Raw genomic sequence first — 12,765 nt, forward strand, 5'->3', positions numbered from 1 at the left:
AAAACTACAACTAGAAATTGCATTCGACCCAGTTATTCCCTCCTAGGTATCTTCCTGCAAGAACTGAAGTCATAATTTTACAGTGATCTCTGCACACCCATGTTTACGGCAGCAGGATTCATAGCAGCTCAATCTTGGAAGCGGCCTATATGTCCATCAGCAGATGAATGGATAAAGAAAATGTGGAATTTTTAACACAGTGGAGTACTACTCTGCCATAAAGAAGGATAAACTTGAGTCATCTGTAGGAAAATGGATGGAGTTTGAGACCATAATGCTAAGGAAAGTAAATTAGACACGCAAGGTTATATATCACACGGTTTCCTTATATGGAAAACTGTAAGTATGAATAAATTGAAGAGAAAACTAAATGGCAGATTACAGTAAACGGAGACAAGTCTTTTGCAGATGGGAAGGGGACGAGAGATGGGAGGAGGGAGGGCGTAAGAAAGATGTGTTGTGTACACGGACCCGCTCCCCGCAGCGCTTGTCATCATTGCGTCCTGCAAACGGCATGGATAAAAGCAAAAATAAAATAAAGCAGCTGGGCTCCCGCCCTCCTTGAGTCCCCGACGGATGCACACGGCCTCCTGGGGGTGACCCGGCCCAGAGAGACAGGGAACAAGGCCGCTGGCGGGCCGCCGGGGCGGGCAGAGTGGCAGCCCTGGGCTGTGGGAGCCCTCCTTCCCGCGTGGTTTCTGCTGCCCTTCCCCGACCCACCGGGCCGCGTCCTCCCAGCTGCCTCTCCCCGCAGGCCTCTCCTCCTCCTCGCCTCGCCCCGCAAGCACTGTCCTCCCGGGTAACCCAGGAGCTCCGAGTGAACAGGCGTCCTTCCTGCGGCTGCCGGAAGTGTCACAGACTTCCGCTCAGCTCGCCTTGGAGCTCCAGGGGTGGGGCGCGCCCGGCCCTCTCCGGGGCAGCGCCGACCGGACTCAGCCCGGGCCTGCTGGTGGCTCTGCGGGTGCTGATCTCCTGCTCGGCCCACCAGGCCCTCTCCCGATACCCACGCCCAGGGACCCTCAGCAGACGCTGCTGGCCAGCGAGGGGGCCCCGGGTCCGCCCCTGACGCTGCTCGAGCCCCGCCGATCCCATGGCCTCCTCAGCCCGGCTTCCTTCCCATTCTGCTCACAGTGGAGGCCCCGTTCTGGGCTCCACAGCTCCTTACATATGGTGACTCCCCCGTTTCCCCAGGTCTCTTCCTAATGGCCTTCCTTCCCCTGCTCCTCCCAAGCTGGATCCAGGACAAACCTCTGTTCAATGGAGAGGCCAAGCTGGAGCCCGATTTGGCACTGCCGGGGAGGAGGCTGGGGCCCGAGATTTCAGTCCGCGCAGGGCCCCAGCACTTGGAGCTCTCTGCGGCTCCATCCTCTCCCCTCCCGGCGCTCTTTCCCTGGGCCGCCCACCCCCGCCCTCCTTGGAAATTGGCGCCCAAAGCCTCAGCGCCATCTCCTTCCAGAGCTCGCCTCCCCCTATCCCACACAGCGCGGAACCCACTCGGAGACTGCAGTGGGGCTTCCTTTCCCGCCCGCCCCGCCATCCCTGCTCTCTCCCCAGCGCTGGCCCCTCCTCCTTCTTCCATCACTGTGTCTTCTTTCCATCTCTCAGCTGCCTGAGGCTTTTTGTTCCTCTTTCTTGGACACAACCCTTGCCCACTCCCTCGTGTCAACATGACCTTCACACTGAGGGTGTCTACACGTCCTCACTCCCCGGGGTCCTTTCAGGTTCACGGTGACCCCATGTGACACATAATGATGGGAGCCAAGGGGCGGTCAGAGAGACAGAGCCCTTCTCCCAAGGTCACAGCCTCTCGGAGTGGCCCTGCACTGCCCACAGGCTGCACGCCTGCCACCATGTTCCCCTTGCTGTCCACCATTTAGCCTGGATGATGGTTATGGACACACTGTCCACCGCCTGTGCTGATCAACAGCTCTGGGAGGAGGGGCTCACCCTGCAGTGTGCTCCCCACAGCATCTGGCACAAGTGAGAATTCAGTGGTCAAAATACCAACCCTACCATGTTTCCCCTTCACTCAGCACTGCCTGGGGCCATTGCTACTCGAGCCGCATTAATCTCACAGTCGTCCACAGGGAATGCGAAGCTCAGAGAGGTGCATGGACTGGGGTGTCTTTCTGTGCATGATGGGGCCCCAATTCCCAGTCCTGGCCATAGTGACCCGGCCACCCCCGAAGCACAGTAACCAAGGACCAAAGGGCTCCAGACACTGCAAAACCACGTGTGACAAAAACTGGCGAGAGGAGGTTTGCCAATGTTGTGAAATGTACTGAAAACATTCTAAGAAATTTAAGAAATGTTAAGTTTACCACTTTTTGCTTTGTAAAAAATCAGATTGGGTTCCTCTCCTCTACCCTCACCTAAGTCTAAAACACTCAGGAAGAAGTTGTTTTTAAGAGACAGCAAATGTGTAACTCTTACCAAGAAATTTCTGAGGCATAGAACTCTTACGTTTGGCGACGTTACTTGCTATTCTGTCCAGCACGAGGGATCTCTCTGATCCTATCTTGCACAGGTCTTCTGCCATCTCACTGTGATTAGTTTCTTCTTTAATAACTAAAGTCAAAGACAGAGAGCCAGTTTAGAAACATGGATGTTGAAAGAATTCCAGCCTATCCAGTGGGACGGTGACATTGGCTACATGCCCACGAGAACTGGGCCTCTCCTTGAAGTTATTTCTTATCCTCCCAGCAACCCAGCCAGACGGACAGTGATGGGCTCCTGCTCCACCACCAACTCAGCACACACGATCTGTAAGACCAAACATGTCACTTCTGTCATCTGAAGCTGGACCTCAGGTAAGTAACTGTGTCCCTTGGACAGGGCCTTTAAACTTTTCAAAATGTCGCTAAGTCCACTAACTCCGTCAATCCTGGCAGCAGCACTCTGAGAAATGTCCCCTCAAGAAATGATCTAGGAGTCTGATTTCCTCAGCAAGCATAGCACACAGAGAAGAGGTACATGGCCGTGGAGCCAGAACCCCAAGCTCCCTGTCCCTGGACACGGCAAGCCTGACGGTCAAACAGCACTTGCACACTGGAGAACACGCAGATGTTCTGGAGGTAAATGCAGACATACGGCTAACTGATCTCTATTTTTTCTATCCTCTCTTTCCACAGTTGAAGATAGAACTTTGTATCTCATAAGTCTCATCTCTACTGACTTCTAGCTTTCACGGCTAACTCTTTTGAAGTATAACTCATCCTCCTGAAATTTATCCTTATGTTTTAGGAGCTGAAGAAGTAAATGTTATTTTCTGCATATCTAATCAGTTCTGCCGACACTGCTTCTGTCTCATGCTTTCTGCTTGCAGATATTTCATGCTGATTGAACACAGAGCATTTAGCAGGCTTAACCATTTCTATTATTGATTTGTCTATTCTTCAAAGAGCTCCTCACATTACAACTACTACAATTTCATATAACACTGGGCCTCACCCCTCTTTAAAAAAAAAGTTGCTAATCTTCTCATTCATGTTGCCAGATGTACTTTATGATAGATGGCTACCAAATTCCATTGAGATCCACCTCTGTGTGTCCTTTCTTGCCTCTAGATGGTTTGGAAACTTTATTCACTATACCCTGCACGATGGCTGAGAAGAGGACGCCAAAGTATTTTATGACTTCATTGCCATTATGAACCTAAAAATTATAAAAACTATATTTTGCACTTGATACTATTGCTGGCATATTTTATATTTAATGGTGTAAATGTATGTTCCTTATTAAATAGGCCAACCCCTTTCACCCCACCGATTAATAGGAAGGATGAACATACATCTGTTTCCACTGGACCTACTAAGCTAGCATGCTCACTTACAGGTCCTTTCTCTGCACAGTAGTGGCCAATGGCCTGACCAGGGCACCCACACATCCAAGTGGGGTTTCCTCGTTCATACCACAGGGCCTCCACAGGGCTCCAACCCCCGCTGGCCACAGCCAGGGACAAAAATGCCCCCAAGCTCCCAGCTCTCTGGCTTCTCTGCCCTTAGACATGCTAACTCATCACTCTGTGACTTCAGGTTTAAGAGAAACTATTTGCATATAGCAGAGAATGACCACAGGTGACTAAAGCCTTCTACTAAAGAAAACTGTCCCGATGAAAGCGTTTCCCTACATCCTCTAAGCTAGGCGTTGTTTGTATTTAATGGGCCAGTCTAAGAGGGATGGAAGTGAAGGACCTCTCAGCTGTCCCCAGAGAGCTGACATGGGCAGGCCTCTGGGGTGTGGAGGGAGAGGCACAGGGACAGCAGAGGAACAGCATAGTGGGATGCTGGATGGTACCTGCCTTCCCCGCCCACATGGAGCCCAGCAGGAACTTGTTAAAGTTCTTCCCAGGATCCCCTTAAAGCTCCAGTTTCCCCACTCAGCGCCTGCTGATACCTCCATGGCAGGTGTCAGCAAGGTGGAGTGACTGGCTTGCTGCTATGGTTTGCTCTTGAGGGTCCTCTAAGGGCACATGTGTTCAAGGCTTGTCCCCAGGTGACACTGCTGGGAGGTGGTGGAACCACTGGGAGGTCTGGTCTGGGGGAGTCCTCCGGTCATGGGGTGCCCTCAGAGGGGACTGTGAGGCCAGTTCCTTCCTCTCTCTTTCTGTTCGCTGGCTGGTGATGGAAGTGGTTCTCTCCCATGACATGCTGCCTCACCACTGACCAAAGCAACAGAGCTACCCAACCATGGACTGGCACCCCCACACTGTGAGCCAACCTGACCCTTTCTTTTATAAGACGGTCCTCTTATAATGGCTCTCTCTCTCTCTGGTACTATTATGTGGCCAGAAAGCTGACTGATGCACAGGCTCAGGTGTTTGCAGACCGGATGCACATCTGGATTCCATGGGAGGCAGGAGGAGCTCAGTGTCCATGGGTTCTGGTACACTTGCTCAGCCTGCCCGAGGCCCTGGGTTCCAGCCCCACCACTTCAAACCACAACAGCAACTAAAAACCTGTATCCTTGGGCTGTTTCTTCTGCTGGTTTTATTTTCTCAATTCCATGTGAGTATCAGATGATGTTATTCCATGGGGCCCGGTACTTTAGTCAACTTCTTAGTAAATATGTTGAGCATATACAATGGCTCATTAAGCATTACTATGTAAATGCCATCATTAGAAACACTTGCTTCTCAGACCCACTAACTGATTTTCTCAGACAAATACAATATCTGAGTGTTCACATTTTATTTTAAAGGAACAAGATCATTCTATTCTCCCTCAATCTCCTGCTTGGGGACTGGCCACAAATTGATAATTGTTAAATTAATATTATGATTTTAACATTCAGGTTCTCCTTTTTCCACTCATTCTCAATACCTTTCCAGTCTAGACTCGAGACTTGGAAGACCAACAATAATTTCATGGAATCTCCCCATTTCACAGGTAAGAGGACAAAGGCCCAGGAAGCTGTTGTCCCAGATCCACAGTTGACCAGTAGGGGAGCCCTTGCTATAGGATGCATTTCATGTTAATGTCAAGGCTGATCTGAAAAAAATTTTAGGATTTTTTTCTGGCCATTCTTTTCTCTTGGTCTCATTGGCCATTAATAATTTGAGTGTATTCAAGTGAATTTTCACATATGAACCATTTGTTAAAGTCAGAATGTTGAGAGAGGCTTACTAAATTATCAGTCATTCATTTCATTTCTACCCCACCATCCAATGATGACTTTTTCCAGTGGTTGTGTAAAATGAATATTGTTTGGAAAGAGGCTAGCTTCATTTTATTTATGTCTTAGTTACTTTCTAATCCCTGGGAGACAATTCCTGACACCCAAAACTTAAAGGAAGAGAGGTTTATTTAGCTCACAGTTCGAAGAGGTTTCAATCCATAGCCAGCTGAAAAGCAGGGCAGCATGGCAGAGGGGCCTGGCAGAGGAGAAACAGTCCATAGCATGGCGGCAGGAACCAGAGGGTGATCAAGGGAGAAGGGGGGAGATAGACACTTCCAGGCCACACTTCTGGTGACCTACCTCCTCCATCCAGGCTTCCCAATATCATATTGAGCTACAAACTCATCTGATGAGTTTCACACCTCTATAATCTAATCATCTCCAAAGTCCTACCTATGAGTGCATGAGGCTTTGGGAGGACATGTAGATACAAACCATAACAATCTATTTATGAAACTCATATCTCTTAGGAAATGAGAAAGGACACTTTCGTAATACTGCTGTCCTGTGTGCAAATTCAGCCTTCTTCAGTACTTTCTTCACACCTTTCACTTTGTTATCTAAGAAGGACTTATGTGCTATCTCATTACACAACAGAGTACAGGGTGGGACACACATGCTATCTTTCCTTCCTCTTCTGATGCCCTCAACACTACTGACTGAGTCCTCTAATAAGTTTTGCCCACACACCCAAGGCACATGCAAACACTTTGCCTTTGAAATCATAACCTGAAATCTCTGATTTGATTAACTTTATGAAATTTTTCTTTTCCTTTTGGTGGTACTGGGGATTGAGCCCAGGGCCTCCACATTGAGCTATGTCCTCAGCCCCCCTATTGTTTTTTTAAACACAGGGTGTTACTAAGTCGCTAAGTTGTCCAGGCTGGGCTCAAATCTGCCTCAGTCTTCCAGAATGCTAGAATTATAGGTATGTACCCCCATGCTTAGCTTATGAAAAAATAATTTTACAAAAAGACTGCATAGCTTATTTTGATTACTAAGCACAAAAATTGTATTTTATTTGTTTGTTTTTGTGGTGTTGGTGATTGAACCCAGGGCTAAGTGCATGTTAGGCAAATGCTCTACCACTGAGCTATAGCTCTAGTACGCTCCTTTAGGTTTAAAGTAACAAACTCAAAAAATAAACTGGCAACTTTTAAGGGTATCTACCATCTTCGATGTTTCTCTGGATTTAAAGAGGGAAGATTTTTAAATAAGCTATATGAGGTCAGATGACAGCTGAGAAAGTGGGGAAGGAAAATGTTCCTAGTGAAATTGCCACGTAGTTGGCCATAAAGGGGAAGCAGGGCACCTCTGGGCTCCTGATGCACTGGGAGGGAGAGGGCTCCAGGCCCAGCCTGGAGCACCGTGCTTACCTGGGTACAGCGTGCCTGGAAGGCCCATGCTTTCCAAGTAGTTGTGGCAGCGCTCTTTATGTTCCTCTAAAGAGCTTCGCTGTTTATAGCTTCGGCCACAATATCCACATTTGTGAGGTTTACCAACTGCAGGAAACACAATTGAGTTCAAGACTCCAATTAAAGGCCAGCCTTCTGCGTAATGGGAATGCATGCAATACAATTATTACCTAAAAAAGTTTTTAAAAATTCTACTCTTGAAAGCTAAAGGCATTATGGAGTTGGCCTAAATTACTGAATTTTAAAATGTCAGTGCCCAGGGTACTCCTTGACATACCAAGAACTCCTGTGACTCTTATTTCACCTCAGTTTGCCTGCTAAACTGGCTACCAAATTCTCCCTTTTTGACATCAGTGAACTTGGTCCTTAACTAGAAAAAAATGAGCCACTGCACTGTTATAATGTGGACACCAAATAACTGAACAGAAAAGCAAGGAAGGCTGGGTAATTTACCTTCACAGTGGGCCTTCTAAGAGTGCACTTTGGCTAGGTCTGGCTCTGTACATCTGCTACATCTATTGCAACAAAGGTGGATGTGATTCAAAAGGTTAAATGGGATAATTTGAGGTCTCTAAGAAACCATGGTGGACAAAGATGGTTTAAGGAAATGTGCACTCTGTTTCTAAATTGCATTTATAAATATAATTCTAATGTGTTTTATATTTGTATTGTATGATACAAAATATTTAACATAAGAACATACAATACAAAAATACAAAATGGAAAGTTACATGGATAAGCCAAAATGTGTTTTCATATGGAAAACCTGTAGTGCATTTTTCATAAACAGAAAAATGTTTTCTCTCTAAAGAATGTTAGAATGATGTAGCTTTTACAACAACCCTGACCATCAGAATTCATCTATGGTGATTGACATGTTTTATACATCTGTCCAACATGGCAGCTAGCATGCTGTCCAACATGGTGGTGACCATGCTGTCCAACAGGGCGGCCACATTGCTGTCCAACATGGTAGCCATAATGCTGTCTAAAATGGCAGCGAGCATGCCATCCAACATGGCTGCCACTGTGCTGTCTAACAGAGAACTAAAGTTATTTTTGTTTAATTTTTAATTTTCTAAAATTAAATCATCACATATGGCTAATAGCTAGTGTACTGGGGAGTGTGCATGTGTGTGTGTGTGCGCGCGTGTGTGTGTGTATGTGTATACAGTCCTTCCTGAATTTTACTAAATGGTATTTTAGGAAAAAAAAAAACTAGCAAGTAATCCAAATCATGCTTATATTTAAAGACTGCAATAGATACCATTTAAAAAGATGAAATGAAGAAAACTTCTCCAGTTACTTATATAAGGAATAGTGTAAGTCCTCGACTTACACATAAGTTCCATTCCGAGAGAATTGTTCCTAAGTTGGATTTGTTTATAAGCCAACAAATAAGTCTTATACAGTACACCTGTGAAAGTTTGCAACTCCAAGGTTGAGAACTTACTGTATAAATTTTCACCTTAGACCAGAGTTTTCTATATACTGTATACTGTATATAGAAATGTATGTTTTCTGTATACTGTAAGTTGAGAACTTACTGTATAAATTTTCACCTAAGACCAGGGTTTTCTTTCTTGTGATTTTTGATTTATAATATTTTATTCTATAAAAATCAAAATTATCCAAATAAGGATGTTTAACTAATATAAACTATGATTAAACTTGTATATTGAATTGATTACTGTTTTAGAAATGAAAAGAATATATAAGTAACCCTTTCATGCCCTTTCTTGGAAAATGTGTAATATTTTGGTGAATTCCATAATCAAAATAGTCTTCTGTATGTATGACATGGTATGTGAATATCCATTTTTCTGAATATATGACTGATTTTAACTATGCAACATAGATATATTCACTGTAAGCCACTGAGCTAAGGTCCTGCAGTGGGAAAGTCTCTAATAAAGCCTACAATTTCGACAGAAGCAGTGAAGGAGAAAGGGGATCCTTTCTCTACCTTCTGGATCCCTCAAGCTTCTTATTTGTGGTACTGGGGACTGAACTCAGGGCCTTCACACTGAGCTACATCTCCAGCTCTTTTTATTTTGACACAGGGTCTTGCCAAGTCAGTAAGTTGCCCAGGCTTGAACTTGCAAGGCTCCTGCCTCAGCCTCCCAGAATGCTGAGATTACAGGCATGCACTACTGCTCCCAGCCCCCAAGCTTCTCTGGATAGCAGAGCACCATGGGACAAGTTCTATAGCTACCACCACTGATGTGTTATGTCTGGAATCTCAGGCTTCCACCAGTTCCTAGAGAGAGCTATGTGGTTGCTCATAGTTTTAATGAAGTGGGGGCATGCTCATTCCAGAGGGAAATGGAACATGCCTACGTTAGGGTTTGCCTTCAGTCCACCCTAGTGAAATCATTTGGAACAACCTACATCTCTGTTTATTTTCCCCCAGAGATGTGTCTAACAGCACTTTCCCACAGCAGCCCTGCTTCCATGACGGTTTCCCTCACTTACTCCTTGCTGGACCCATAACTAGGACCCATGTCCTAGTCTACCACCTCCTTCATATGAGGTGTGAGAAACACAGTGTTTAAATTTAAAATATTTTACTACAGTCAAAGACACATTGCTATGAGTCCCCCTCAGAATCCTGCCCCTTGCTTCAAAGACACTCATCCCATCGTCCTTGCCATTTCCTGCAGCAGCTCTGGAGTCCTCTTTCCTGAATGTTTTTAGTTGCACTATGTGGTTGCCTCGATGTCCTGAATTGATTCAAAATGTTTCCTTTTCATTTTGACTTTGGGAAAGAGCCGGATGTCACACAGTGCCAACTCTGGTGACAGATGGATGAAGATACAATGGCATATTTTTACTACCCTACCTTCCCACTGGATGGTGCTCAGCAGCAGCATTCATTATCCTTTTTCCTCACACTTTGTGAAGACCTCAGGAAAGGACTTCAAGAGTACTTCAAGAGGTGCTTCAGAGAGTGACAAGAGATGGGAAGTGCGTTGGAACAAAGGGGTGCATTCCGAGGGAGATTAATGGCACTGTGTGTTTACTGTACTAATTTTTAAAAAATTTAAACACTCACTGTGTATTCTGACTACACCCTGTTATCATTAAGTGAGCAGCCACACCGAGAGTGGGAACCCATCCCACCTCCAGTGGTTCGAGGAGTGGTGTCAGAGTCACACATACACACTGCGCTACATGTTCCTCATTTCACCAGAAAGAAGAGAGCTGCATCACCCTAAGGAGTAAGGAGCACAGTGCAGGAGAGACCAGGACTGGACTCAGAGCTGCCCCAGGCTGGCGATGATGGGGCTGGGATCACCTAAGAGCCAGTCTTCACATCTCCATGAACGGGGCAGGTGTGAGTCCTACCGACCCAGTGCAATACTGCTGCCCATTTCCTTTGTGTCTAGGTGACCCTAATCCAGGACAGAGGTGGGGCTGCACTCTCCTAGTCACCTGTGTGATGCAGCTGAGCCCTCCCTGGCTCCTCTGTAGCGTCGTCCAGCCACCAACTTCCCTCTGATTGGGGCCTCACGGGACCACTCCCAGGGGGAGGCCCAACCTCTGCCAACACACGCTGAAATGCTCACCACACCCTTCAGGGCCACCGCAGAACCTCAGCTCCCTCAGGGCTCCTCCGAGCAAACTCAGAAACGGGCCCTGGGCACATGCTTCATCCCCCCTCCCACCAGAAGCCTCTCCTGGCCCTCCTGCAACCCCCTTCCCTCAGATGCCCTGCTGTGCCACGTGGAAGATGCTGGTGCTTTCTTGGGGTACACCTGTCCCTCCTGGAGGAGCTCCATGAGGCTCTCAATAAGTGTGGGATAAGGACACAGACACCGGAGAGGTCTCTAAAACCTGCACCATGAAATACGCTCCTCTCGTTTGGGAAGAGACACCCTGAGCTCTGTCCATCTTTCCCAAAGAACTTGACCTGCCTCTGCCTCCTAGGAAGGGTCTTCCATATACCACGACCTGGGACAGCAGTAAGGTGCTGGTCTGAATCAGCTTTCTCCCCCTAGCACGTGCCCGGAGTGGCTGCTGTTGTTGAATTTGCCCTTGTGCAGTGCACAACAATACTCCGACAGCGCAGTGTGGAAGAAAGAAACCTGCGCAGGGCAGGCCGTGTAGACCACACTGCAGGCAGACAAAACCAATTGGCCAAGAGCCTCTGCTCCTGCTGACCCGTGAGGCGGTGGGGCTTCTGGATAATAGACCACCCAGATTTCTAATCTAATTAAAGACGAATTTAGTGACACCCCTCCCTCACCCGGCTCTGGCCTGTCTGGGATGTGCTTAGTGACAAGTGTTGCTGTCTCAGTCTGCGCCAGCTGCCTGGGCCTCTCTGGCTGAGGCCTGTGAGCGCCAGTCTCCGGCCTGGCGGGCCTGACCTCTGCCGGAAGTGCCAAGGTGGGAGCCACCTACGCGTCACCTCGGCGGGGAACTATCGCTGCCAATGACGGTAAAGACGCTCCGCAGGCAGCGTCCAGGGCGGCTGCACCGTGAACCGGAAGAGGTGTGTTTGGAAAGTTCCAGGGTGCTGGGTGAGGTTGCTGAGCAAGCGGCCCCCCACACCCCATGGCTTGGCACAGCAAGCAGAGGCCGCCTCGCCCAGACACACCCGGCTCCCCGTTCTCCCTTGCGCCTGCGTGCACGTATGCGCATGCGTGTGTACCCTGTGTGCGGACAGGCGCATGCATGTGCGTGCGTGCGTGCGTTGCATTCCCGCCCAATGCCTCTAGTGCTAGGAGACCTCTGGCGCGCGCGATGTGGGCAACCAAGGCTGAGGTCAGGCCGCCGACACCCTGGAGGCCCGCGAGCTGGGCCGGGCCGGGGGCCTGATGTGGCCTCCACTCCGCTGCGGCGGGCGTGAGACCTACCCGAGTGCGTCCGCAGGTGGCCGGTGAGGGCGTCCCTCCGGCGGCAGGCATAGTTGCAGAGGTGGCACTTGAAGGGCTTCTCCCCGGAGTGCAGCTTGATGTGTCGCAGCAGGTTCCCTTTCTGGGTGAAGGAGGCCCCGCACTGATTGCACTGGAAGGGTCGCTCTCCTGGGACGGGAGAGGAGAAGGTGAGAACGGAACTCAAAACTCCGAGCGTGAGGGGACAAGGGACAACTGCGGCGCGAGAAAGTTGTTTCCCACGGGGGCTCGGTGACTTCCACCGGCTGCAGGTTTGATAGAACACGAGGCTTTCAGACGAAACCTGCCAGCTCCTTAACGCTTCACTGGCTGGGTCAATTTGATCTGAAAATCTAATTTTTTTTCCCTAAATCAGAATGGCACATCACAATGCAAATTCAAACTCATTTAAATAAAGTGACTGCAACATTTTGTGATGAAGAGCCACTCTTCCTGATCAGCAGTTTTGGAATAAACCAATATCCAATTTTGCGTGTTGTGGCATTTGGTGGGGTTTTTAATGTGGCTTTTTTCAAAGGGTCTTTAAAATATGCCACTGAAGCAGCAAAATAAAAAGGAAACTCATTAAAAATGCATTTCAGGATCACAAGTTCATTTCAGCGTTACATTCTTATATTTAAATGAAAGGCACTTCATTATAGCAGTTATAATAACTTCTTTTCATTTACATTTTCCCTGTATTTTCCCTTTCAATTTCTTCTCCATTACCTGTCTGTCCCTAAGCAGGCAAATCAAGAGAGAGACAGACAGAGAAGTGTGGGGTGAGAGAGGAAAGA

At 47.9% G+C, this 12,765-nt stretch overlaps 1 protein-coding gene and 1 long non-coding RNA gene across 27 annotated transcripts in view; one reads left to right on the forward strand and one right to left on the reverse strand.

Annotated features, from left to right (window-relative positions):
• Ikzf1 (IKAROS family zinc finger 1) overlaps window positions 1–12,765 on the reverse strand; it is a 90,834-nt gene that overhangs the window by 7,424 nt on the left and 70,645 nt on the right. For 13 of the 26 annotated variants that reach the window (XM_021254241.2, XM_021254235.2, XM_021254234.2 and 10 more), the window contains 3 exons: window positions 11,951–12,118; window positions 7,053–7,178; window positions 2,434–2,568 (listed from right to left, as the gene is read on the reverse strand). In XM_021254241.2, the coding sequence (XP_021109900.1) occupies window positions 2,434–2,568; window positions 7,053–7,178; window positions 11,951–12,118 (429 nt within the window). The remainder of the gene's footprint in view (window positions 1–2,433; window positions 2,569–7,052; window positions 7,179–11,950; window positions 12,119–12,765) is intronic. The other 13 variants (XM_087196063.1, XM_021254242.2, XM_087196067.1 and 10 more) reach the window with 3 other exon arrangements.
• Window positions 875–4,119, forward strand: LOC110348193 (uncharacterized). The gene is made up of 4 exons (XR_002393195.2): window positions 875–1,980; window positions 2,704–2,810; window positions 2,895–3,074; window positions 3,567–4,119. It is a non-coding gene; the product is annotated as an uncharacterized LOC110348193 (long non-coding RNA).

The sequence above is a fragment of the Heterocephalus glaber genome, unplaced genomic scaffold, assembly GCF_053883595.1.
Source record: "Heterocephalus glaber isolate CG9 unplaced genomic scaffold, H.glaber_assembly_v1.0 deba00001610, whole genome shotgun sequence".
Classification (NCBI taxonomy): Eukaryota; Metazoa; Chordata; class Mammalia; order Rodentia; family Bathyergidae; genus Heterocephalus; species Heterocephalus glaber.